Genomic DNA, 27683 nt, shown 5'->3' with positions numbered 1-27683 from the left:
TACTTAGATCTAATGTGAGCTAAATACTATGCATCAACAAGTGACAAACGTAAAAAGCATAGCGTTTAGGTATTAAACTGAGTTTGTAAGAAAAATTGGAGAAAATCTGCTATAGCGCTGCATTCAAAAACATTAAGCGCACTTAAACAACTTAGTGTATGTCTCATATTCTGGATTTCTTTCTATATCCAGCATATTCCTCCCATACTTTCCGTAGTCTTTAACGTCAAATTTCCGACTGAATTAGTTATGTATTCTGATTATGTTGTTAAAATATTCATGAATCATAATCTCCTCAAACATGTTCAGTTATGGAATCTGGGATTGAGGGGAGGAGTGTGGTGGTGGGGGGGGGGGGGAATGACGCTATATTATGAACCCGGTATGTATGAGTACGTAATAAGGGGGTCGTCTTTCCCGCCTCTGTTAGGTTCCTGAGGGGATCATAGTGGGAAGCAAGCTAAGGGCTATGGGAAGGAGGAATAGGCATCGTCCACAAGGGCCTTGTAATTCCATGTTCCCAATCTTTCCCGACGCGCGATTGTAGGCGAACACGGCAAAAGTATCTGCTAAGCAGGGAGGATCGTGCGAAATGTTCCTTCAAGAAACACTCCTTATGTAGTGTGGCATCCACTGAGTCAAAGTCATTGCCTAACTCCGCCTCTACGCGGCGTGTGCGACAAGAATGGGGTAACAGTGGTCGATGGGTGGTCATAATACAATTCAAGCTGGAGAATATCAGTCGGCTTAGGACGCATCAGTCTTGATTCAAATCGCAGCTCTAGCTGTATCTGCTCTGTATCTAGGCTCGTTTATGAAGAACTTTTTTTTTTTTTTACCAACAGATAAGAAATCGACATTGTTCAACATGGACTCCAGCCATCGGAAGTCGATCACTGCTAGAGAGATATACCAGTATGAAATAGGGAATCAATAACAGATTTATTTTCTTCAAATGGAAAAGGACGGCCAATCATTGAAAAGGCATCAAATAATGTTAATAATCCTGTTAATTTTTTTCGAAGCGCATTAAAACTGCATTATAGAAATTTAAAACGTGTCTTGAAAATTGCATTCAGGGTAAAAATGATTAGTGATATATATAAAGAAGAGAATGGTAACCTTTTCATTGACACTCATCATTTTCCACAGAGAACTTTATAGTGCACTCCCCTTGCTTCCCTCATTTATCCAGATCTCAGTAAACGAATTTTACACTCCTACAAAACCTGGACAGACACCAAGCAGTGTTTTAACTTTATGATAAACAGAAAGCTCCCAGCGGCAATCTGGGTAAAAATACGTTCGACTAGGTAACAAAACGATAAAACTTCAAACAAACACAAGCCAGCCAAAGATCTTCGACCAGTTTAAATGCTATTTTAGAGTACCTTTCACAAATTCCATATACCATTCCTAAGAGATTGCTCCCGGCCCTCTAGCAACGTTAAATATCGTATCTCCAAGAATGGCTTCTTGCCTGTGCAAGCTTGGCTAAGAGCACGAGGTAGGGTGGCACAAAATTATAAGCGCATTTTAAGTCACTTTGCTCACAAAACACCAATAAGCTCTGAAAATTTAGCTTCCTGGTTCATCAGGCCACAAAGACTTAGCAAGAATGGAATTACATTTTCTCAAGTCAGTTGAATTGAAAACAAAGTCAAGCCCACTTCAAAGCAATGCTACAATAAACCAACGTTTAATATAAATTGCATTCCAAGTGAATAACCGTAACATTCATATCCGCGTGACACTCGGACGTGTGACGCGCTACGTATACCTCTATATAAAACTGCCACCGGCCAACGTACCTTCAAGTATGGAGCAACTAATATCTGGAACAGCTTAGATAAAGTCACTAAGGAAATTAAATCCCTAAAGACATTTGAAGCTGCTGTGAAAAAACGGCTCCATAGCCTTAACTGACGTATTGTTTTTTACATCATGACATCTAGGTGGCGTTTTTTGTACTAGAGAGCATCATTTTTGTCTTTTTATCATTAATTATTACTGTGAATAGTTTCTGAAAAACCTTTGAGAGGATGAATCCATTAAAGTTTCAAGTTTAAAGTGTAAATACATCCTTGTTTCGTTCCCATCTTATGCCACACTTGGGATTAGAATATCTGTGGGTTTTATTAGTGTTTTGTAAGAAATTGCTTTACCATTCAGAGTTTTAAAGCAGCTCGGTCACGGCATTTTAACCATCTTGGCTAAGTACAAAATTACCTTTAAATTGAAGGAAACCTAAAAATAAGAGTTGACTAAAATAGAAAAACTGCAATGAGATAATAATAAACCATAAAAGAACAAAGACGTATAAGAATGGAGAAGATAAACTCGGATTGAAATCGACGAACTTAAAAAATTTAGGCTAAACTTTTCAAACTGCGCAAAGCGTAATGTGGCTCCTTTAAGAACTGCAAATCTAAAGAGGCAGGCGTATTTTCTTATGCAAAATGACTGTTACTTAAATGTGTATTAAATTTTACTGTCTGCCACAATTTATGGCCTATTCAATCCCCGCCTTGGCTAGATACCAATGCTATCAGGAATTCGCTCGGGCAACAGATTGATGTAAGGCAAATCCAATGATGCATTTCGAGCCTTGATAGAATCTGAGATCTTCTGGAGAGCGCGCTGGAAACGAGTGATTGCGTCATCCTCTGCATCACCGGTCAACAGGCTGTGTGTGATGTCACCAAGGAAACGCTAAGATAGAAACGAAAAGATATGATGATGTTTACATACTGTGGAATTACATTAAATTCAAAAGAAGCAACTGAATATTTATAAGTTGCAGTGTTTCCCTGGATTTCTGCTAAATCAACGGTCGCGTCTTTTGCTGCCGATAATCACCTATGCGGACCTCTCAGGAAACAGAAGGTTTAAAGTTTACATTTGTTGGTCATGATCGGTAGATTGGCTGATCTGATTAATTGGGAGAATTTTAACTTCCATCTCTCATTTCTATAGACAGCGACTGTGATTTATCGCATTGTCAAATCAATACTAGGTATCTTTTTGGAAGGTTAAGACAATTTGGACCCGCAAGTTGCTTTAGAAATCTTTCGATATATTTTACGGTTTTTTTCTTACCTCATCTTCTGCAAATCGTGTTAACACACACACAAGAGCTATTTGTTCAACGGCCTGAGACTTGTTCGGGAGTGTCTTCATAATAGACTTCAGAGTTGCCTCATTTTTCTTGGTGGGAGGCGGTTGACGCATCAGAGAAGGAGTAAATGGAACAAAGCCTGTTACATCCATCAGACCAAAGTTTACTCCCGCGTGCTGACACGAACACGTGAACACCACACACGTCAGCACATGTATCAGTTGGTCACGTGATTGTAGGCTCTTTGGGAACTCGTGGTCGACGTCACCCTCCCTCACAGGAAGGCCGTTGTCGTGAATATCTTTAATCCAGCCTTGAAGTTCGTTGTCCTTGGCAACATCATCATCTGACTTGTAGTAGATGGCGACTACATCTTTGATGAAAGTTTCAATGGCTGCCCAGAGACGGAGAGCATCATCCCTGACAAGAAACAATATTGTGGTGAGATGTGTGGTCTGGCTTGCAACTGGCACACTGTATGTAACGGTTCAGAAGCGTTTTCTCTGAGCCCACAGTGTTGTCGAAGGAAAGAGTGTTGGACAGGCGCATATAGACCCATAATGCATTATTATTATTATCATTATCGTTATCGTTATCGTTATCGTTATTGTTATTGTTATTATTATTATTTTGTTTTTGTTTTTTTGTTTTTATTTCTTTATTTTATTGTTTTCCATAATTCATTATGTAATAAAGTATCTTTATACAATATTCTAGATTAAGGGGGTCAAGATATGTTTTAAGGCAGCATGTCAGAAGTGTTCATTATTAGTCGTCTCTGGATGCCAACCTTTTCGAGGTTTTGATCCGTGAATTACTTCTTTTGTGGAACACTTGTATAGTTACAAAAACGGAATCGGCTACAGTTTCTAGAACCGTCAATCAATCATAGCATGTAAATCACCTGTAATAAAACTTGGGTAATTTCTCAGGATCGTTGACACCTCTCTCTTTCAGCATGTCAGGTAACGACAACATGCCAAACTTGAAAGTCTTGTAAGACTTGTTTAGATACCGCATGGCTCCTTCATTATCAGCTGTGTCGTTTCTAAGAAAGTTGTTGATTGCCATCACGGTGCGAAGGTGTGGGAATAATGTTTGAAACACGGGGTGAAGGGAGGGCAGCTGACGCCACGCAGCCACGGCAAATGCTTCCATTACCAAGTGGGTTCTAAGAAAATGGGTGCTTCCCTTTGGAAGAAGAAAGAATTCAAAGTGGAACTGAATATTCAAGTGTGCGATAATACTTATATAGGAAACGAGGTTTCGATTGTTTATATCGTTTTCATGAAATTCAAACATTACAAACAGGATGAGTTTGAAGACATTCTTTTATGTAGTTAAAAAAAAGTATTCAAGGTATTTACAAAGTCAGTGAAATAACTCAGACCGAGTCATTTATCTTGCAATGTTCAATCTGTCATAAGTTTTCCCACCATGTATAATTTGGCTAATCTCGAGGGTTTCTAAAAATGTTATTTACCGATTGTTTTCCCTTTGAACAAATAACTAGGGCAAAAGTTACATCATACCTGCTGTACTTGATGGTCAGCGTTACGTAACCACATCTTTGCCAGTAGCCAATCATATTTCGAATCTCCAGGAGTCCATATTGGGTTAGTGTCACTTGGTTGCTGGAGTAGCTGAATAGCAATAGGCACCAGATCACCCGAGGCCTTGACGTAAAATAGTCCCAGGGGCTGTGCCGTGTAAGTGGATTCGCCTGTGATGTTAAGGCCTTCAAGTTCCTTGTAATCTACGATGTACACGTGCCCTGCCTAATACAATAAAAAAAATCGGCATAAACATATTGAATGCCTTCATTTTTTCTGTCTCCTCCACAGCCTTTTCTTATTTTTTCTTAGGGTAAAGGGCGATTGGGTGAGTGGGAGCGAGTGAGCAAGAAAGCGCGAGCGTGAGCTGGTAGCGAGTGAGTAGCGGGAGGGCGGGGACCGAGGGGAAAGTGAAAAGAGAAAGCGTTTCCTCTCCTCTCATGATTCCCTGCGCCCCTCCTCACTAGTTAATTATTGTATTTTTTACTGTATCACGCGGGTGCTTGGGACGAGGCAGTCATTTTTTTCCATCAGCAAAAGAGAGGTACTACAGGTGAGTTCATGATGATGTTACCTAACATCATGGAGTTTTCGAGTTAGGGCAAAGGTGCCGTTTATTCTCAGTTACCTTAATCTCCTCCTGTAGCGTTTTCCCGCGATCCAGAAAGCTTTTGACCATGTCGTCAGTCACGGGGAAATTACTTGGCAACTTGTCGCAGCGCTGAATAGTATTCGGGTTGCAGCCATTCAAGAACATCGAAGCGAACACCTCATCGGTCATCCACCGGTCGTCTTGCACAATCTTCGGTACACCACCATACGCCCTGTTAAGGATCTTTTGGAAGTCGTCAAAATCATCCCAGTTGTCAAAAAGAGTCGACAAATAAGCAAGCCCGATGTCCACAGTGGCCTTGTGCTTATCTTCCTTGATGGTACTTTTGGCTTCTTTGGAGAATTGGGAATCTCTTGGTATATCCGAGTGTTTCACGGCTTGAAGATAACCAGGAAGGTGCTTGAAGACTTCTTGGTCTCCCCATTTATAGCTCTCTTGGCGCTGCTTCAGTTCAAGGATTCGTTGGTTTTTAACGGCCTCTGGCTGGTCTTGGAAGGGAAGAATGGCTGCAAAAATAGAGTTGTAAGAAAAGTGTGTTTTCTTGGCAAAGGATTTGCGCAGATGTTACGCTTTTTCTATGTAATTATGAGTTCTTGTAAAGGTCAGAATAAAGGATAGACCTCTTAACTGTAGGGACGTAACCGACTGAGCAAAGAAGAAATGTTTTTATAGCAATGTATCGACCCTTATAATTGTGTGTGAGGTAACACTAGTTTATCATATCAACCTGGAAAGAATTAGCAACCTTAATTAAACGTGTTACGCTGAGATTCCAAGGGACATTTCGAAAATGATTACCTTTTCCTTCGAAGACAGATAAATCTGACAGCACCCAGCGATAGCATGGAAACTCGAAAGGGTCCTCCTGCGAAGAGCTTAACACCGAGATCTTGTTGACGAACCAATCAGGATTCTTGTACCACCAGCCACCGCCATCGTTATGAAGTTGGATCATGAGAACTTTTCCAACATCCATGGCCTCAATAGAATACTCGTCCACTTCTCCTCTTTCAAAGTCATTACCCCAGTTATCTAACTTGATCAGATCTGTCTTTCCTTTGGTTCCTTTATTATGAGGTAAACAATTAATCAAAATGACAAAAGTCTGTACGGCTCAGTCTGCAGAGTCAATCCAAATGCTTCTTACATTAGGTCACGGAAGTTTGATGGACGTGGATTGAATTGGGTTTGCTTCAGTTCAAATCTTAGTTGATTTCAAGCTACAACTTTGATCCAGGCGTATTTAAGTTCTAACTGAACGTATCTAAGGAATCATGCATCAATGCGATTATAATTAGTCTTCGCCGCAAATTTTCGGGAAGGGACCTGAAAGCAAAATTGGCACGCGTATACACCAATGATGAACTCTGCAACCTCGGTTAGTCCAATTCTCACTCATGCATGGCGTACGGTATTTTAACAAAGAAGTTCAAATTATGCACACAGTGACAAACATGTTAAGCCTATGTGACAGGGAGTAACTGGTTAATTTTGATCGAATATTTTTCGTTAACTGGGTCACTGTTATTTATAGTTGCTTCAGACCACTCAATTTGGCTTTGGACGATTCGGGAACCACTTCTTTCAACAAGTATCTCTGGTCAATTAAGTAAGAATCATTTTACCTGTCAGGGAAATGGAAATAGAAGCATCAGTTCCTGCCCCGGACTGGCTTCCAGTTTCCACTCGGATGTGATAGGACGCTAAGTGCTCTGGGACGGGTTTGTTTGACCTGTTGGCGCGAAGCTTCTGTGACCAAACGTAGACTGCGTTACGAATGTGAACAACGCAATTAGGGTCGTCACTTGACTGAGCCGGCAACAAACCAATCGTGGAGGGCAGATTAGTATGAATAAACTTCAAACGCTCTGTTGCCGTTGGTGCCAGTAATGACGTCATTTTGATGTCAGCTACATCTAACCATGTATGCGTGCTCTCGTCCCATTCCCTCCCGACATGAAGTATCGTCGGCGGATCATTGTCCTTAGCTTCATGGAGTTGTAGCTGGAGTTTGTACTCCAGTGGTCCTCGCGTTATTCTCTCTCTGTACTCTCTCTTGAGGTAGTCCATAGGCAAGGTCTCATTGGGTGATCTTTCATTGACCCTAGTTTTTTAGAAAGACAGAAGAAGGAAGTCTTAAGAGCTTATTATCGGCGCAACCTGGGATAAACACTATGAAAATACGACGAATTATTTCGGTTTTTTATTCGCAAGCATTATGTGCACTAATGACTTTAATACCCTAATAGCTAAGTCCGTGTTAGTTACAATCTGCATATTCCTTCTTGACCATTAGGTTCACCAACTTTGTTGTCACCGAACAAAATCTGACAAGCACGAAGCAGGGAGTGAAGGAGGCTTTCAGGACCGTGTGGTCTCCACATTACTGCTTCCAACTGTTTTAGCTTAGCTTTCTACTGATAAACGTTACTTTAAAGTACGATCAGCACTAGTACGCCAATCTCTCGCTTAGGGGATCCTGACAATCAACTACAGTCGAACCTCCCGTAAGCGACCACCCAAAATGTCAAGCCTGGTCGCTTGCGACAGTTTCGACCACATTGGGTCAAAATCTGGCTCCATCAGCACACGGTAACTGCAGAGACTTGCCCCGTTTTTTAATGTTTTATTCATGTGAAAAGTCTATTTCGAGAAAGAATCCGATAGTTCCCATTGAGAAATGTCCGTCTCTGGTACTACCCGGGAATGTGACAATTAATGTTATGTAAACACCTTATTATCCAATTTCAGCTTTATTATCTGTCAAGTGGTCGCTTACGGGAGGTTAAAATCAAAAGAAAATTTTAAAACTTTTAGCCCTAAAAGTGGTCGCGGCCGCTTACGAGAGATGGTCGCTTACAAGAGGTTCCAAATACAGTGATTTGACTCCGAAACGTTTGGTATTTTGAAAAACTGGTCGCTGAGGAGAGTAATACGTACTCACCGAAGTTGAGGTGAGTAGTACTTCGCTTATCACGTCCGAATTTACCAATCAGAACGCGTGAAAGCGCTTTTCATATATGCGGTCTATACTTATTGCTGTTATTTATCTTTAACAGATTCTCAGAGCCATGCACAATCCCTAACCATAGCTTGTAAGTACAACCGCGGTTTTTACTTACCAAGGTTGCCACTGGACTTCTTCAGACAATAAACCTGTTTCCGGTGATCCGTCAGCTGGCATCAATCGGAATCTGACGTAACGCTTTACTCCATCCAATGCCTTGAAGTCGAAGATCACTTCAGTGTAATACCGCTGGTCATAAAATGAGTCAGGTTTTTGACGCAGGCCGCCAATATTGGCTGCCAAGCTGCTCGTGAAAAATAAATAAATAAATAAATGAATGAATAAATAAATAAAAATAAAAACAATTATTTGATTACACGAACTGAAGAAGCGATTTATTTAAAAAATTTTCACTGTAGAAAAACTAAGTGTTAAAAAACGAGGACTTGTAGCGTTAATTTTTGCGGCAGATAAAATTTTTTCGCTAGTTCACACTTTTGGTTTAAGAAGTACATATATTTTTCGAAAATAGTCGTTCTCTTAATTTGAACGCCACCAAACCTTTCTAAGGTGTTCTAACCAAAGCACGAAATGAACATGGGTTCACTATTTGACAAGTAACTTTTAATTCTGTCATTGTTTTTTTTATATAATTTCAGAATAATTTTGGTATGTCTTTTCCCATAATTTATATTAAGGAGATGAACTTACTGGCTTTAAAGGACGGTCTGTTGTTGTCGTTGTTGTTGGCGTTTTTTTTTGTGGGGGGGGGGGGGGGAGGGTTGGGCAATTTTAAAAAAAATTCCTGCCCAGCAACACCCACTGCTGAAAAAAAAAACAGTCGTGCAAGGGGAGCCATGGGGAAAAAATCGAGCAATCGCTTTGTATTATCCAGGACCTATATCCCACCAAAACAATCATGCACAGTTTAAAGGTGAGAAAAAACATTGTGCCCCAAAAACTTGCCCAACCTCTTCCCCCTCCACCCCCTTCAAGGAAATAATGGTCCATATCTAATTTCACTTGGTTCATTACTTACTGGTCTGGACCGAGCAGCAAATAAGTTTTCAAATCTCCTGAAACCTTGGCTCTTACAGCGTCAAAAACAGCTCCAGCGCTCCACAGGGGGGTGGTCGGCCCAGTCCCCATTACAAGGTCACACGGACTCTCCATGTCGTCACTTCCGGCAAACCTCAACGCGCCGCCGCAGAAATCAATCAACACGTCATCAACTGATTGAATGGTGGAGTGCCGGAGACAGACTGGAAACGAACGTCCAGGGGTGAAGAACTCATTCTTTGGGAACTTGGGATTAGAGACAATGGTCGCGATCCCCTCAGATCCAACCCCAATTGGATGCGTTCCACGTTGGCCCTTTATCAACACCTTAGTACCAAATAGCAGCTTGAGTTTGGTGGTGTCATAAGCTAGTTTCGCAGCGTCGAATATTCCGGGTGGAGGAAGAGGCTTGGAAAAAAAGAAAGTGTAAAGATGCAGCTCATTTCTAGTACGTTAAGTAACACGCCTGTTTCTTATGTAAATGTGTTTGCGACCAAATAACAATTGGACGTAGATATTACTCTGGTACCTTCTCGAACTCTTCGATTTTCTGTTTAAACATTTCTTCCCCCATAATTGCCTTGTAAACATCATATCCAAGATTTCGCCCTGAAAATTAAACACAAACTTATTTAGACCGCAAGAAGTTTCTCTTTTCCTCGAAAACCGTGGGGAAGAACGCAAAACAAGTAAGCGTGCGAGCGTGACTGTGAGCGTGACGTGCCAGCGTCGGAAGACGTCCGCGCTACTAGCGGCTCGCGGTATCGCCACTCGCACGTCACGCTAACAGTCACGCTCGCAAGCTTACTTGTTTTGCGTTCTTCCCCACGGTTTTCGAGGAAAGAGAGACTGCTGGCAGTCCAAAATTTCTTCGGTTAAACCCGCAAACATCAGTGGACGCCACTTGTTTAGATTCGATGATAAATATGTTAAAAAACGAACTTACAAGGCATGATGTCTTCTTTGTGGATCCTGAAAAATATAAGGGAATATTATTCATTACCTTCTACCCAAAAATACAGTTAACCGATCAATCATGACATCCTACTACATCAAGTCACTGACTTGGTATGGCCGGATTTTCTGCCAAAACTCCAACCTTTGAAGCACGTTTCGGTGAGACGGTATATCACGCTTGTCTGGTTTTGCCGCGAACGTGAGAAGTGTATTTGACGGTATCTCCAGTTAAATTCACAGTACCGTTAACTGAATCTTTTTCACCGTAGCTCGAATCAAGCTGTTAATGATTTAGATTACTGTTCGTGATCAAACTGTTTGCAAGCAAGCGGGTTTTGCGTCTGTTTAAATCATTTCCGCTTGAAAGGAAAGCACTTCTTTCGTCTTGTGGATAGGATTTCACTCAACAGACCGTAACACGATCACGTGTGAACAGTTTGACCACGTACAGCGATTTGAATCCGGGTTTGAATCAACAATTGCTCTCAACTACGTTTTAACACCGTACAAAATATGAACCACGGCTCAACCAAACTCGTCGCTGATTTATCAGGTCAAGAGTTTCACGTCATTAGTTGGCAATATATCTATAAGTGGTTTTACCACAGGCAGCTCAAGCTCATTATGTGACTGTTGTGGCTAAATTTAACCGCAACGAACGTTCGCTTTATAGAATTTGTATGGGAAATTAACTTTAGGCCTAAAATATACTAAAATAAAGCTATGAATATGCAAATAAACTTCACAAGGAATGAAAGAGTAGGATGAAAATGATGTGAACTATCAGTATGGAAATGCAAATTGTTGATCGTAACTACCAGTATGGTCTAGACAGTCGAAAATACGTTTGCCTTCGTTCGTACTTCCGGTTTCCAGAGGCGGATTTAGAGGGGGTGTAATAGATTGGGTGGCTGGCAACCTCCCTTTTGGAGAAGCTAAACAAAAAAAAAATCGAAAAAGGTTGTGAATATTATGGCAGAAATAAAGGCAAACTTTGTGGACAGGTACCTCATTGTAATTTCTACTTTGTGGCATTGCTGGTATTGCTAGTGAAATGGTTTTCAATAAGGCTCCAATTCTCAAATTGCAACCGTTTGGCAGCGTGCCCCACTGTTTCTGTAGCCCCAGGGTACCAGCCAACCACTCCCCCCCCCCCCCCCCACCCTTGAAAAATCCTGGATCCGCCCCTGACTTGTCATTGCACGGTACAACCATCAACAGTAACACCGGGTCGTCAAGTTTTCTCAATGTTTTTCGCAATTCATGCATAGGCATTCACTTTAATATCTTAGTATTCGACTCACATTTGGTCTATTTCGTGACGTGTATTAAACTATGCATGTCACAAATAGGCTCCGTTCGATATATTTATACTCTAACACGTGGCTCCGAGGTTTTCAGGTCAAAATTGCAAATTTTCTAACTTTCTTTTGCGTCTCAATTTCCAAAGGACTCTTGGATACAAAGAAAACAACACCAAATATGCCCCACTGATTCTGTAACCCCAGGGTACCAGCCACCCACTCCCCGTTTCACATCATTCCTTGGCGTTTGTCCCGAAAGCCTCGGAGCCATGTCAGAATATTGATACATGTATATCGAACGTGGCTTATTCTGGAATGCTACTTTGTTGTGCTATTTTGTTAGTAGCAGGCTCTTATAGTCACAAACTATTGTTTTATATATTCTTGACTTGTTTTGTGATCATAACGTACACAGAAATTTTAATCCAGCAGTTTCACGAGACAATTGAATGTTAGGCCCGGGGGAAACCTTAGTGCCTATTTCCAAAACAAATAGGTTAATTGCTCTCGGTTTCAGTCACGCATAAAGAAATCGAGTCTTGGTATAAATCTCCTATCAGCGGCAGAATAGATAGATAGTGAGTAATAGCGTAGTTAGACATGGTAGATTTTATACTAAAGTGATATATTGGGAGTTTTCACATGACGTCATGGCAGCCATATTGGTGTTCCAAAACAATGAAACGGCGGCCATGTTAGTGTACCAAACCAATCCTGTGGGAGTTAAACTCTCCTCTTTTGTAAACTCTTCCTTTTGTTCCAATAACTTTGCATGTGTGCTAGCCAAGTGAGTGAAGATGCTCTATACTTAAAATTGAAATAACGTTCAAGGAAATTTTTGAACGTCATTGAATATGTATGTTCCCGGCAGCAATTTTCTCCAGGCAATTTGTTGTCAACACGAAATTTCTGATTATTGTTTTGTATTTACAAATTTTCAACCCACAAAATTACATTCAGTTTTCCCAACTCAGCCTTGGGTTTATCCTTAAAATATTCTTAAAAGTTTATCAAATTTCAGCCTCGACATTCTTACAAACTCATTGTTATAAAAAAAGAAAGAGTGTAAACACCTTCTTCTGACGACTTCAATTGCATGTGTTTAGTTGAGTGTCGAGTAAAACAAGCTATATATGGCCCTTTCAACGTGGCGGTTGTTTACATAAATGCTTACAAGTTCGGCTACGCTTGGATAGTGAAAGTTCCATGCTAGATATTTACATCAACTGGAAAGGATGATATTGTTCTTCTAGTCTTCTGGTCGGCTTCTTTTGGCCGACGCAAATATGAACGGTCACAAACGATGTGCATTTCTACCAGTTGTTCCTAGCCCGGCTTTAAAACTACGGACTATAAATATTTGCACTTTACCTTATAATAAAATAGGGAGCAGACTCAAGAAATGAAACGAATAATCGATGGGCCATAGAGTGAAGGAGCCCAACTATAGAATTTATTAATTGGCAGCCGTTTATGAAGTTTCAAGTATTAGCCGTCGTGGGTCACGTTCTCCACATCACGCAGAATTTGAATTGTCATTTCACGTCGTTGCTTTGCCGAGGACGACAAAGAAATGTACCAAGCATGATAAATAACGCAAGTGTGTAGTCACTGTGCTACTCGTTAAACCTTTTGTTTGGCAACGTTGCCGTTGCCGTTGTCGTCGGGGTTTTTTTTAAACCCTCTGATGTTTTTTTCTTTCTACGTGTAGAGTCAGACAATATGGCACACCCTTCTGCGTAGATGGTAAACGCGGTGATGCATATCGCATGCAGCCAAACGATTTCCACCCTTTACGAGCATTATGGTGCACGCTTACGAATACTGAATTTGGTTGCGCAGCTCTGCTAGTTATGTTATAATCTTATTTTGTTCACACCTCACAGAAGTATGATCATCATGGCCTCTAGGAACAAGCAAACCTCCGCAAGCTTCAACTGCCGTGCAGCTTTAACTCGTAATAATGAGTGCCGTCACGAGGGAGATTCGAGTGCTTGGTAATGCAGCCTACCTCGTAATAAGACTTCGTCAAAACGACAAGTATAAGCTCATGACGGTGTAGATAAAATAACAGCCCACTTACCAGGAAACCGTAATTCCAATGTTCGCGCCGCTAGACAAAAAGCAGCAAATGTAATTTGTGATAATCCCAAGTAAGCATTAATTGCTATTTTGTCGGCACAGAGCAGAGGATTGGTGGCGGGTTCGAGGGGCGCAGTGTACAGCGGGATTAGAGTTTGAAATTATAACGCTAAAATTATAGAATATTCTAAAGAGCTTTACAGTGTAAGATTAAGATTACGGTAAAATTTAAAAATAACACAATTAAAAAGAAAAACATATTTTAAGAGTATGGCATGCTATACGGCTAATCTAAAAAAGTAGTTTTTAACTTAGATTTAAAAACAGTCAGGGTTGGACTTAGTCTTATTTCACGAGGAAGTTTATTCCATAGAAAAGGTCCAGAGTGTGCAAAGGCGCGATCACCAAATTTCATCTGTTTGGTTCTGGGAACTGCGAGGAGGATGGTCTTAGGAGCGCAGACGGTAAGTTGGGTTAGCCTTCACCGTGAACAGTTGTAAAGCTCGTTTTACTTTTCTTGGCTGTAAACGAACGTTATTCCTCTAGCGCTGTCATTTTATTACATAACTGTAATTTACTATCTTTATCTGCACTACGTTTAATTAGGATACCCTAAGACCCCAAGGGTGGCACCACTGCCTTGGTCGAAGGCACACGTTCCATAATTTTTACCGCGTGTTGCTTCAATTGCATGCGTTTTGTAGAGCGAGGCGTAAGACAACAATATATGGCCCTTTCACTGCTGGCACGCTTCCCACATTGATCCAAGGTTCATTATTCTTCAGTGTAAGTTTTCGAAAAAACATGGCGGTTGTTTACATAAATGCTTACAAGTTCGGCCACGCTTGGATCTCAGTTGAAAGGCTCGATCAGCAGGAAAAGATTATATTGGTCTTCCAGTCTTCTGGTCGGTTTGTCTTGGCCGACGCAAATATGAATGGCACAAATGATGTGCAATTTTTACAGTTGTTCCTACTAGTCCGGCTTTTAAACTACGGTCAAATATTTACACCTTCCTTTTTATAAATTGTAGCGGATACCGAGAAGCTTTATCAGTCAAATTAAAGAGCAAATTCATTAAAAGAAATGAATAATCGATGGACCATGAAGTGAAGGAGATTAAAAGTAGAATTTATAATTGGCAGCCATTTGTATGAAATTTAAAAATTAGCTGTCGCGGTGCACGTTCTCCAGACAACGCAGACTAAATTTGGTCATCTCACGTTGTTTGTTTTGCAGAGGACGACAAAGAAATGTACTAAGAATAGTAACGCGCGTGCACAGCCATTGTACTCCTCGTTAAACCTTTTGTTTAGCGAAGTTCCTGTTACGTTTACCGAATTGGGTTGCGCGGCTGTACTGGCTATGTTATGATTTTATTTTGTTCAGAGCACACAGAAGTATGACCATTATAACGTTCAGGAACAAGCGAACCTCTGCAAGCTTCAACTGCCTTGCAGCTTTAACTCTTAATAATGAGTGCCGTCACTGGTGCTGTCAAAGGAAATTCGTTCCCTAACAGTGCTTGGCAATGAAGCCTTCCTTGTAATAAGACTTTATCAAAACGATAAGTGACGGTGTAGATAAAATGAGAGCCCTACTTACCAGGAAACGGTAATCCAATATTCGTGCCGATAGACAAACAGCAGAAAAGATTGTTTACGACACTGTCTTGAGGAGCGTTACCGCGGCAGCCGAGCGTGTAATAAAACTTAGATGGAATATTTATAAACAATAGACCATGTTATAAAGAAATACTGTGCATGCCATTATGAGTTTAAGGCGCCGTCCACAGTAAGCCGGAGGAATTTGAACACGAAAGGTTCACTTGAAAACGCATCAAATGTTTTCCATCGACTCTACGCCGGAGGAATTTAAAAACGGAACAATATATTACCATTTTGGTAATTGTGGTCATTTTGGATTTGTGTTTGAGTAAAACTCGGTCAGGGAAATCACGTGATTATCGTAACATCATCGTTAACGACAAGCTTCGTTTTCAAAATGTTTTCCGTCCGCACTAAAACGCGTAATTCTTTCAGTCATTGTAACTTCTTATTGCTGTAATTTAGGTAAGAGCCACAGGTTTCTCAGTCCAGGACTGTAAAGTGTTTCCCTCCGTCGTCAAATAAAGCTATTTTCTTATCATTATCATTTATTATAAAGCCAGTGTTTTCAAATCCCTCCGCTTTGAAGAGCGTTTTCGAAAAACTGCATTATCGTGACGGAGTAGTGTTGACGGAAGGCCTAACCGGAGAATTAATATTTTAAATCTCCGTTTTCAAACTCTTTCGGCGTAGTGTGGACGGGACCCCAGTAAACCACGACGGCAACGGCAAATGCTAAACAAAAGGTAGAATAAGCGGCACAGTGGCTGTGCACGTGCGTTATATATCTTAAAACATGTCTTTACCGTCTTTTGCAAAGCAAAAACGTGACAGGACTAAATAGGCCATTTAAAGTTGCCTTTTGGCTCTGTGTCAAAGCGATTTTTCCTGCAAAACAATTCACATGAAAATGTGTTCAGTCCCCCTTCAGGTTCTTTCCACGCAAATTAAACTCATTTTCATATGAAAGACTGGTTTTGACACAGAGGGACAAGGTAACTCGCAAATGGCCTACACTTTTTTTTCATAGGAATGTTGTTTTTCCGGCTGAGGCGGAATATTCTTATTTTTCTGCCGATTTTAGGCTGAAAATACTCTTGTGAATATTCTTAGATTATAGCGTATAACATTTCTGTTTTCGAATTCATTTGGTGTCTGGATGGCGATGAAGCAATTTTGGAGCCAGCCTGCAGGCAATACAGCCTAAAAGCGTGCACATATAAACTCCTTGCAGAAATGTTATGAGCTTCTAAGTTACGACTAGTGCTGTTTTTGCTGCTTTTTGCCTAGTTTTGCCTTTTAGAGAAGGAATAATTTTTTATATTACGGTTTAGTGAAAAACATAATTATGTTGTATTTACAAATTTTCAACCCACAAAATTATGTTCTTTTCCAAATCTCAGCCTCGCGGGTTTATTCTTAACTGATATTCTTAAAATTTCCCAAATTTCAGCCTCGATATTTTTATAAAGCATATTACTATAAAAAAGAAAGAGTGTATTCTGTGTCTGGAAAACGCCATTTTTTAAAAAAAATATATATATTTCGAATTTAACGCTTTGTTCCAGATTGAGTTTCGTTATAATTTTGAGAGTGTGAAACACTGAACTAAATGACTTTAGAATATCACGAGATCCGTAGGTAAAATTTATATTCATTTTTTAGTCAACGTTTTCCTCGGCATCGCCGTAGAAGTAACTTAAATTCTCTGGTTGGTACACCAACATGGCCGCCGTTTCATTGTTTTGGTACACCAATATGGCCGCCATGACGTCAACGCTCTATTGGTGGTTTGCAAACAACACCCTCCGTGCGATTTAAACAGACACACACGTGATGCCCATGTTGGTAGTGATGAGGTAATCAATCTTAGTGATCGCCTGTCAGTTGTGAGAGGATAGATGTCGACCATTGTCGTAAATATCATTATTATTTTAATTATATTGATTATTAAATAGTGAAGAGATAACGTTATCACAAGTCTTCTAACACAGTTCTGTTTGCTTTACCACTGAGATAGAAGATGCAGTTTGTCAGGCAAAGTTTCGGACATCATCAGACGGCAGGTATTCTAAATAAGCTGTTCATGAACATCTCTGACCGCTGCACTGATCTTTTGATTCGCCGGGGCGCGAGGATGACATTAATTAGGTGTTGACATTACACAGAAAGCAAAGCCGATACGCTCTCCCGTCAACTACCTGTGGGTGGTCAGATAATGATCAGATCAACTCCAAGAGCGTGCAAAGCCGAGGGAGGTCAATACCAGGGAGGCCAATAACAGTCACGCTTTCTTGAGTAACTTATATGTACGTGTACGCACTTAATATCACAAAAATGTTTATCTGCAATGATTAAGTGTTGTTTGCGGTGTAAAACCTTAGCAGTAGATAAAATAATACATACCCGTTTCCGACGTTGTGGGGAGAGTCACTATTCGCGACGGCATTTTTTTCAGATTGCTTATTCTCCACAACTTCTAGATCTGTAGATTTACTTGCACAGATTCCCATGATCTCAACTGTCACATGACTTAAACAGCAGTCATAATCTGAATGGCCGAAAACACTAAAAAGAAAGAATTTATGACTTGCCTTTGAAAGCTCATGAAAAAGTACAGTACAGCTGCAAACGGAAAAGCTTAAAGGGAAAAGCAGCAAGAAATATCAAACACTCGACATATATATGGAATGGAGCCGGATGGCAAATGGATTCTGTTTAGATTGTCCACTATATTTTACCAGGGACAACCGTAGGTAAACTCAGACCTGCTTCTCCCCCCCCCCCCCCGAACTCCCACCCCCGCACCTCGCCCCTAAACAACAACCTGCCATATGATCTTCGGCAAAAGGTAAAAAGTCCGGTCATTAGGTGATTGTCGCAAGTGATTGTCACGAGTACTTATGGGCCCGGACGCACTGGGCAAATTTTTGTTTATTTTGCGAAAAAATCTGTCATCAATTCCCTGAGACAAGTGCGTCCGGTGATTTTTAGATCTACCAAATTTTGTCAAGGCTTACCAAACTTCAAAGACGCCGTCGTCCTGCCTCGGAGCAGGACAAATTTTTGTCAGGCGTGAAATCTGACAGATTTGTCAATTTACACGCCATGATTTGAAGGAAAATGTCAATCAAGAAAATTTGATCTCTATTTTTTAGTCGGAGTATTTCAGTCCGAAGCCCGCCAAAATTAAATTTATATTTGCGCGGTAATCAAACGTTAAACGTGGAAGATTCGTACCTCGGTATGCTCCATGACGATCCGTTAGCACAGTACAACTATTACGGTTCCCAAGTCTACGTTAACGTTCCAGCTGCATCTCAAGGACCAAGCTCTGCTCAATTTGTACATCCGTATGTTCACCCGAGTGAGCCGAGTACAAGTACAAGTGCAAGTTTCACGACTACATGTAATCAAATTGAAAGCAGCCAAGCTGAGGATTCTATAGCAGACGAGAGCAGAAAAAGGGGCAAAGGTCCAAAGAAACAAGCGGCAAAGTATGGTGTTAATTTCCATGTGATTGACACTTGTGGTTAACAAATATTTTGCTGTGATTCAGTGCGCCCACGCTTGACAAATTAAAAATTTGGCAGAGACAAATTTTGTCGAGATTTTTGGAAAGGCCAAACAAATTTTGTCAGTCCAGTGCGTCCGGACCCTATCTCAGCAATCCAACATCCTCGGATCTCGAGGTGCATTTCTATGATGTCACAGAATCAATATATGTACAACTAATTATGAAAGTGTACTGCAAAATATTATTGAAACCGAAACTCTCCCCGTTCTGGTAGAGTAGAGCAGTCTGTTAAATTAAGTTGCACTTAAACGAAAAACCTTACATGCAAAGCTGTCAAAGCTTTCCGGAAATATTCAAAAGTTCAGGTTAAAAGTTCCTGACCACCTTACGCTGAAAAAGGCTTCTAGATCTTTTTTGACCCGTTCTTCACCTGAATCTCGGCTCTGACACGTCGGCCGTGAAGACTGGTGACTGGATAATTGTCTTCTATTGAACAACGCAGAGCGTTCGTGCACAAAACTGACATGATGGCACGCATTTTTTAACAACGAGAAATACTAGTACACATGAATAAATTAACTCAAGTGGCGGGGTGTTTTGCAGTCAAGCCCATGAAGTAAAGCAAAACTGGACGAAGGTTTCTCAGCTTTCGAATTCGAAGCTAAGTCTTCAGCAGCTTTTCGGTTATGCCCACTTTCACAATGCTGAACTTTCTTTACATTCACAAGAATTATAATTTACCATGGAAACATAATAGATTGATAAGTTCAATCCAGGCATAACTACACAATATGCAAATTTCTAGTAAATCGCTGAGGGGATTTAGCTCTTCTGTAGCGTTTATTTAAAAAATGATCAAAGTTACTGAAACAGAAGTGAATTCTTTTGAAGCATCGGTGAAATAAAATTGTGACTGACAATGAAAACATTTCGCATGACGAGTACTAGTTGAAACGATGACCGTTCTCAATACAATGCTCACACGTAATTCAATGAAATCAATGCCAATATCCCAGCCATGAAAACAAAAGAACAGCCTCGGAGTTATTTGATTTCTGTTCCTCGTTTCACAAATCATCTTAGCCCAGCCTGTTGCTTTGCAGTCACGGACGCCGGGCGCCGGGCGCCGCTGGAAGAATAGTTGCTTTACGTGGTATCCTTTAGGGGAGTTGTGAAAAGTAAATATAAAGCTTCTTTATACATTACAAACATTTCACGTCTGTGATTTACATGACCTGTGCTGAGAGTAATTTAAAGGCACTGTATAAATTAAACCAATGAGGTACTTTGAGCCACAAACTAACTTGGCTTGTAAAAGCCATCATTGCAAGATTCAGTAGCGCATCCGATACAGACGAATTAATCGTTCAGTCGTCAATTCGTGACTCCTTTTTTAGAAGGGCCAAGGGGTCGCTGTTTTGGTTCAAAACACTGCGGACGTCGTTACAAACAACAACAACAACAAAGATAACTTAGCATCACAATCTAAACCTAAGTTAGGCCATATACCGTAGCTTACCTGAATAACAGCGCAAGATCTGCAAGATAGCCAAGTTGCGACTGACCTTTTAAGTTATTATCAGTCAAAACAACGCATGTTACGTCACAACTGAGGATATGACGTCATCATGTCACGTCGCTCATCAAATATGCCCAAGCTACTGAACCTTTCCATGGGTACCCCGAGACTTCGTTTTCGTCGCAATTCCTTTCTTTCTTTCTTTCTTTTTTTTTGAACCTTCGTTTTTTTAAGCAGACGTTCGTTTTTCACTTCAGCAGCGAATCGAATCATGAAAAACATTCTAAACAGTTGCTGAAACAATAAAAAGGAAATTAACGGCGGGTTGTTTAGGTTTGTTTCCGACGTTGTCCTGTTTGTTCAGAGTTTCCTGCTAATTATTTTATTTCCACGTTTAATTATCCTTTCCTCCTACATTTTCATTAGTACACCATGCCGGTGACATCAAATTATATAACCTTTGTCTGCGGGGGGCTACGAATTTCATTTGCTATGTTCACTAGCTTTCTAAGGAGGCCTCTATACTTCCAGCTGTTCAGTCTGATAATCTTGGGTTTCTAATTCTGCTACTTTTACAACTACACTAGTGGTTTGGCCTATTTTTCGTTTATAGTGTGAAGAACCTGTGAGTAGCACGTGTCCGCTAAGTGTGCAAGGGAGCGTTTAAAATACGCCGGAGAAAATTTGAAAACGCAGCTTAATATATTTCTACGCTAACGCCTACCGTCCACACTAATCCGTCATGATATTCCCCCTCTCCGGGTTTTACTAAAAAACAAATGCAAATTGACTGGTGACTGTTGCGTTTTCAAATTTCTCCGGCGTAGTATGAACGGAAAATATTTGATGCGTTTTCAGAGTGAAACCTCGGTTTTCAAATTCCACCGGTTTAGTGTGCCTATGATCACTTGTCTCGAGTGGTTAAGTCAGTGACACCCACGGCACTCAATGACGACAACCCTTTGACGCCCAAGTAGCCATATACGGCCACTTAATGGTCGTGCTCTTTGTACCACTTCTGACGTCATCAATTTAAATATCACCTAATATTCTTGATAAGCAGATGGTAGTACTAGGCTAGGCCTTTCCGCACAATGGTCAGGTTTAGATATCGACGACATTCCGATGTCGCAAATCGCAAAACAACGTTATCAGTTTTGGTGCAAAAACGGTAGTAAAATGGTCCACTACGCCTATAATTGATCAAGGTCCATTTCTAGCCTTCGCCCGTAATTAACATCCAACTTTTCACGGCAGCCAGAAAGAACATACAATGCAAAAGGTAGCCACTGTAAAAGGGCCGAGAAAAGCAGAAAGGAAAGGGGCAACGAACAAAATTGAGAACGGTTAATGGCAAAAAAAAAAGGTCCAAATTTTTGCTTATGCGCATGCCCGGAATTGAAATTTTGCTCAATTTTGAACCTAATCCTCGAAAAATCTCTCTTTTTAGTAAGAAAAAGCTTTCTTAGCAAAACTTAGGCTTATTTAGCGTCGTGGCAGCTAAAAAACCTGACTAAACGGTTAAAAACGGTATTATTTGGCGAAAGTTTTGTATTCAAAGGGTTAAAATGTGGGAAATAGGAAATTAAAACTGCAATCCATTGTAAAACAAAACCGAGTACATGTAATGCGAAAAAACAGTGACGTCTTTCAGTTCCTCAGCAGGATATGGCCTCTTGTGAAATGTCCGTTAGAGCTGTTATTTGTCCGATTATGTCTGTCTTCATTGAGCTTCTTCACCAGTCAATTTAATCGGTCGTATTAACGGGGTAATTTTATAAAGAAAACTCCAGTGGTCCGGTGGCCTCATGGTTAGTGCGCTCGTCCCCGGATCGAGCGGTCCGGGTTCGAGCCCTGGCCGGGGACACGGTGTTGTGTTCTTGGGCAAGACACTCAACTCTCACAGTGCCTCTCTCCACTCAATTCGGCGAATTGTCGGGGAAACCTAACAAATTGCGGGGGAGTGACCTGCGATGGACTAGCATCCCGTCCAGGGGGAGTAGAAATACTCCTAGCCGCTTCATGCTACAGAAACTGGGATAAGCCCCGGCAGCTACGAGCCAGTCGCCTCCTGGGCTTCACTTTACACTCTCCAAAAGGTGGTCGTTGCTCGTAATAACGGGGCAGTTGGATTTGAGATGATAAATAGCTCTCGAGGCGCGTAGAGCCGAGTTAGTTATAACCATCTCATATCCAAAAACGCGAGTAGTTTTTTTGTTTTTTGTTTTTTGTTTTCAATTAAAAAGCCCCCAAAATATAAAAAACTAAAATAAAATAAACATAAAAACGCCCCAAAAAATTCAAGGGTGCACTTACCATATTTGTAGTGCATAGTATGATTAACAAATATACCATGACGGCTAAGCCGATGAAAACTGTTGAATTGTACGTATTATCCAATGATCACGTTTTTAATAAATACCAGTTATGCAACGCTATCTTACTTCTATTCATGATTTCGATTGTTCGGTCTCACTTCTGCTCAGTCTGACTTTTGTCCTGAATAAAGACTCATTTATTCATTCAGTTTCTTTCAGAAGAGTTCTTCGGTATTCTCGTCCTGTTGAATTTGATATTACGTAAGAGGGCTTTATAACCAGTAACACCCATTAAACTGCTGGTGTTCCATACTGTACCAGGCTCAAGCCCAGGCTCTCTCGTTCTCCCAGTTCCAACATCCTAGCGCGGTTACTGCCTCGGTCTTGGTATTCACCACGCACACAGCCACAAAAACGTATTCCCGAGTATCTGGTGGTCTATGGGTACTCTACTTGATGGCTAACGCAAGCATCAATTCCGTTATTTATTACCCCTTAGGCCTGTGTTGTTTGGTGTTTTCTTTTTTTCGTGGAGGAAACATCTGAAAATGCTAATGAACGTCGTCACCTAGACCAAGGGGAGACCAGGGTAAGCCAGGAAGCTTTTCCCATTTCTCTTTGCGGCTCGGGTATGTTCCAGTTCGGGTTACTGAGTCATAATAAATCTAACAACGCACGTTATTGGCCGCTGTTATCACTGAAAAAAGGGCGCGCGTCCATCATTTCGCATTGCAAGTATCTCTCCATGGTAACCAAGCTTTGTTTTTCATGGCTACAATTAACGCCATAACATCTTCTGGGACGATTCCTGGTGGGACAGCGGTCTTCTGATATTCATGTATGCGTTCCTTCAGGCGTCGCACAATATCAGGATACTTATGGCTTATGTCGCGCCGTTCAGTTGGATCAGCGATGACGTTGAAGAGAGCTAGTTCTACGATGTTTGTCTTTTGATCCTAAGAGAGAATGAGTCAGATATTTGTAGACGCTGTTATAAAGAAATTGTGTTTAAAAATAGTTTCAAACAATGTTTCTAAGTTACAAGTCAAGAAACTCAAAATTCCCCGGCAATACTGATAGCCAAACGGTCTGAAGCAGGGCTGAGCCGAAAGCACAGGAATTCCTTCTGCCCTATGGTCGTGATAATATAAAACGAACTTGTTTTTCTTCAATTTTGGTGTGATTTTAAAGCGATATTTGGAGCGATTTGTACCATCACGCAAGCCATTGAAGAAACGCTGAGGAAACGATCGCAGGATCGCATCAGGTGTATTTAAGATGAAACAAGATGCCTTACTTTGTTGTGGTTTTGTCAAAGGACAGATTATATTATACAGTGCACAGGTCTGAACCAACTACGTTATTCACTATGTAGTTTTCTGCTCCTCCCCCATGAAAAACAAGCCATCCAGATAAAGCAAATCGCTCCAAAATATCATTCAAAATTGTGCTACAACTCTGAAAAATCCAGGAAGAAACAGGTCTGTTACTAACCCAAATCTCGTCCATGTCTGGAGGAACCCCGCCTTCCTCAGGAACCTGGTACCAAGTCGCGTTGGGAACGTTCAGTAACAGCTTCACGTCACCAACACGAATTGCCGCCTCAGAGTACCATGTGTCATACGTTAGTAGAAGGCCAGGCCTTTTTTCAGGGAAATCGATATTAAGAAGAATCTCTGTTCTGGGTGAAGGGGCTCCATTGGAAATGGTGTCCCATACATCAAAGCCGTCAACTGGAATGGGATGTGAGTCTGTTGTACCACCTACGACAACGACTTGACATAAACGTACCTGCAAAAATAAACTCAACCATACTTCGTGAAAAATATCCAGAGATCAAACCAGTTATGTTCATTTTTCCATTGTTAATATTCCACACGCTGATTCAAGGTCCAATTGTTTTAAAATGATATCGGCATTCCGGATGCTTAAACAACAGTTATTCAGAAATGCAATTGTGATGTATTAGTTAAAACGTCGTCCAGGAAAATCAGTTTAAAGTACTTACAAATACCTGCTAAGTTGAGAAGAGTTGGGTACCAGTCAGTCACGTGAATTAAATCACGTGATATCACTCCTTTTCGTTTGAGCATCTGACCATGAACAAAACCATTCGCCCTCACCCCACCCTCCCATAGTGTTCTCTTGTATCCACGCAGGGGGTAGTTGAAGCCTCGGTAGAAAGGATCTCCACCATTGTCCGAGCTAAATATCACAAGGGTATCATTCCATAGCCTCGAAAATAAACAGAGGAGTAAAAATTATCAAATACCTAAATAAGTGGATGCCATTTTTTTTCGATTGCATGAAAAAATATAAACCGTTTTGGTGGACCAAAGATCGTGAAAGAGACAGAGACAAAAATTGCGCGTCGCACTGTTCTTCCAAAATGCATTGTCTTATAACTTTCAAAACAAGCTTAGGCCTTAGGCCGAGTTTCCCACTAAATCAAAGCGCGTGACTAAAAGATTGAGATATTAACTTCTCAAAAATGTAATAAACAAATAAAATCACAACCGTGAAGGAGGTTTGGATACCCGGTCTTGATTCGCATTGATTTTAACGATTTTACTTCTCCGTTTACCCCTTAGTTTTAAATTTTGTTTCGATTAAGAAGATATATCAAACACTCGAGACAGTGTTTCATCGGCTATCCAAACACCTCTTCTCGGTGTTTGGATATGCCGATAAAACTCTGTCTCTCGTGTTTGATATTACTTAGATTCGAAATCGTAAAGCCCTCTGCTACTTTTCCACTTTTTTCTAATTGTAGCGCACAGTACGCGCAATCCTATCATTACCCTTTCTCTTTAAACGCAGTAGTTATGTTTCCAATAGCTTCGTCTACCAAGTGCATCATTGCGGCATAGCCCCTCCGATCTTTGTCTTTTATGAAGCGGTATTTGTTTAAGTATTCTTGCGGTGCTTGTATTGGGTCGTGAACATTCTCAAACGCCATGTACAAAAACAGTGGCCTGGTGGAGTTATGTTCTAAAACAATTTTCTGAGCTTCCTAAACAGAACGAGAAAATTAGAGTTAACGAAACCAAAGCACCTGATGCACTAATTTTCTTTCCCTGATCAACTCAGTCTGGCAACATATAAAGGAAAAACAAAAGAACTGCACACAAAACAGCAACCACTACACTGACCACCTTCACAAGTTCTTTTATCTAAATCACCTTTGCATAAAGATAGGTTGAGTATTGTCCACTGTACCCTCTTACCACCTCATCTCCTCTGAACAGGTCTAAGAAGCCAGAATGGGTGTGGTCATAGTGATCATGTCCAAAGTTGTAGAATCCAAAGAAGGAGTCAAACCCCCTGTGTGTTGGGCAACTAGCAGATGTGTAGTGTCCTAAGTGCCACTTTCCAACAAGATGAGTTCTGTAGCCTAATGGCACAGAATGGATTGAGATAAAGTAATTATGGCAAGGAACACCATCAGAATAAGTTATAATCTCCCCCTCCCCTCCTGCCCTCTCCCCCAAACCTTCATAAATAATTTCAGCAACAAATCTAACAAGAATTTCATGTGAACCCCAGGGAAGAGGAATAGATATTTTTAAAAGTAATATGACAAACAAGAAAGACCTTGTTTGACCACATTTTCCTGGGAGTACCACCCCCCCCCCCCAACCCCCTGGGTAACGCCATTTCCAAAGACTTGAAAATATGTCTTCTCGATTGAAACTAAAAATAAGGAGCTAACTTCAAGATAACCAAGAAATAGAATCTTAAAAATATATGCCAGTGAAGATCAGATATAAGTTAGATATCCAAACAACATCATGCATCAAATAGCGATGGTCAAAATATTCCTGTTTTACTTACCAACTTCTTTTAGCTTCTCTGGTAAAATGGAAAAGTCCAGAGGCAGGCCAAAGGGAGTTAAACAAAGAATTGCCCTGTGTTGAAGACCTGTTTAAGGAACAGAAAATTATGTTCCAAAATTGAGAGTCACATCATTGCCCACCCCACCCCACACCCCTGCTACTGAGGTGTAAACCCAGGGGGACTTGCATATGAAAAGGTTGGGGTTCTTGATATTTCGTTGAGTGCACCCTTAAAGATACCCTGACAGCTAAAAATAATGGCTTTTCGTCATGAGCACCATAAGTGAGACCATACTCCTTTAATTAAACCCCTAAGCGAGACGATGAACATCCCAACCTTTTCATATGGGAATCTCCCCTCCCCTGGGGGTATAAACAAAATTAAATGACGCTGAAACGTATAAAATGATAGGATTAATCATGGCTATTTTTGAACTAATGTTAGTATGATAAAGTAATAGTGAGATAGTCTAAATGAACAAACAGAACATAATAACCTGTAAATAGTAGGGGTACTGTTTTCGATTCGGAAGGGAGGGGGACACACCATAGGTCCCATTCAAGGCACAAAACTGCAAACTGAACTATGTAGAGCTCTAGAATTTGGTTGCAAACCAAGTGGCTCGAATTACTTGAGGTCTTACCTGATTCTGAGGGTACATTCACTCATGAACTAATGCATTAAATATCAAAACTGGGGATATCTTTCAGAACTCCCAAAGAGGCTGCTATTATCTTGTATTTTCTTGCTTACGCAGCTCATAATCTCTCTGCACTCACCAGTATGTATTGGATAACGCCCTGTCATCACAGAGCCCCGTGTTGGTGTACAATAAGGTTGTACATAATAATTGTCCAGGATAACTCCTTCATTCGCAAGTTTGTCAACATTGGGCGTGCGTATTTTGGATCCGTGAAACCCTACGTCGCTCCATCCCAAATCATCGACTAGTACAAACAAAATATGAGGCTTTGTAGCTGCTGTCTCTGTCAAGGCGGTGAAAGAAAAGTTTACCAGAAACAAAGTGACGATTAAAGCGAAGTTATTGCACGTAGACATCGCCAGTACTGGTGAAAGGCCGGGAGAAAGGTGTTACGTGACCTTTTAGTGGTGGTCGATACAACATGTCACGGCTGTAGACAGAATTTTGGCGGGTATATTTCTGAAGGAAGATATTCCGTTGTCACTTCGT

General features: G+C 40.8%; 2 protein-coding genes across 7 annotated transcripts; both read right to left on the bottom strand.

Annotated features, from left to right (window-relative positions):
* Positions 1-1683: 1683 nt before the first annotated feature.
* Positions 1684-20483, bottom strand: LOC145496651 (allene oxide synthase-lipoxygenase protein-like). Of its 5 annotated transcripts, XM_081476368.1 has the most exons (13): positions 20337-20483; positions 17707-17868; positions 10297-10322; positions 9880-9959; positions 9331-9758; positions 8407-8595; positions 6910-7388; positions 6083-6349; positions 5300-5790; positions 4651-4896; positions 4023-4309; positions 3100-3538; positions 1684-2712 (listed from the first exon to the last, which is right to left on the bottom strand). In XM_081476368.1, exons 2-13 carry the CDS (start codon positions 17811-17813, stop codon positions 2533-2535), a joined length of 3219 nt encoding a protein of 1072 aa, XP_081332494.1. In that variant the 5' UTR covers positions 17814-17868; positions 20337-20483; the 3' UTR covers positions 1684-2532. The 5 variants fall into 5 exon arrangements, with proteins under 5 accessions (XP_081332494.1, XP_081332495.1, XP_081332498.1 ...); XM_081476369.1 differs by lacking the exon at positions 20337-20483 and having other exon boundaries at positions 17707-18073; XM_081476372.1 differs by lacking the exons at positions 17707-17868; positions 20337-20483 and adding an exon at positions 13695-14139.
* Positions 20484-22575: 2092 nt separating this feature from the next.
* Positions 22576-27563, bottom strand: LOC145496661 (arylsulfatase B-like). 2 transcript variants are annotated; one of them, XM_081476387.1, is made up of 7 exons: positions 27271-27563; positions 26489-26575; positions 25837-26048; positions 25456-25667; positions 24669-24889; positions 24149-24417; positions 22576-23610 (listed from the first exon to the last, which is right to left on the bottom strand). In XM_081476387.1, the coding sequence occupies exons 1-7, from the start codon at positions 27548-27550 to the stop codon at positions 23374-23376; spliced, it is 1518 nt and encodes a 505-aa protein (XP_081332513.1). In that variant the 5' UTR covers positions 27551-27563; the 3' UTR covers positions 22576-23373. The 2 variants fall into 2 exon arrangements, with proteins under 2 accessions (XP_081332513.1, XP_081332514.1); XM_081476388.1 differs by having other exon boundaries at positions 24669-24859.
* Positions 27564-27683: the final 120 nt, after the last annotated feature.

This window comes from Orbicella franksi, chromosome 9 (genome assembly GCF_964199315.1).
Source record: "Orbicella franksi chromosome 9, jaOrbFran1.1, whole genome shotgun sequence".
NCBI lineage: Eukaryota > Metazoa > Cnidaria > Anthozoa > Scleractinia > Merulinidae > Orbicella > Orbicella franksi.
The sequence above is the reverse complement of the archived record's forward strand: the minus strand, read 5'-3'. Positions and strand labels throughout refer to the sequence as shown.

Coding starts and splice junctions, on each gene's coding strand:
- LOC145496651 (XM_081476368.1), bottom strand. CDS start 17,813: ATGGGAATCTGTGCAAGTAAATCTACAGATCTAGAAGTTGTGGAGAAT. Junction 7,389..8,406: donor GAAGTCCAGTGGCAACCTTG/GTAAGTAAAAAC, acceptor CTAAAAAACTAG/GGTCAATGAAAGATCACCCA. Junction 4,897..5,299: donor CGCTACAGGAGGAGATTAAG/GTAACTGAGAAT, acceptor TTATTGTATTAG/GCAGGGCACGTGTACATCGT.
- LOC145496661 (XM_081476387.1), bottom strand. CDS start 27,550: ATGTCTACGTGCAATAACTTCGCTTTAATCGTCACTTTGTTTCTGGTA. Junction 26,049..26,488: donor AGAGAAGCTAAAAGAAGTTG/GTAAGTAAAACA, acceptor CTGTGCCATTAG/GCTACAGAACTCATCTTGTT. Junction 25,668..25,836: donor CAACCTATCTTTATGCAAAG/GTGATTTAGATA, acceptor CGTTCTGTTTAG/GAAGCTCAGAAAATTGTTTT.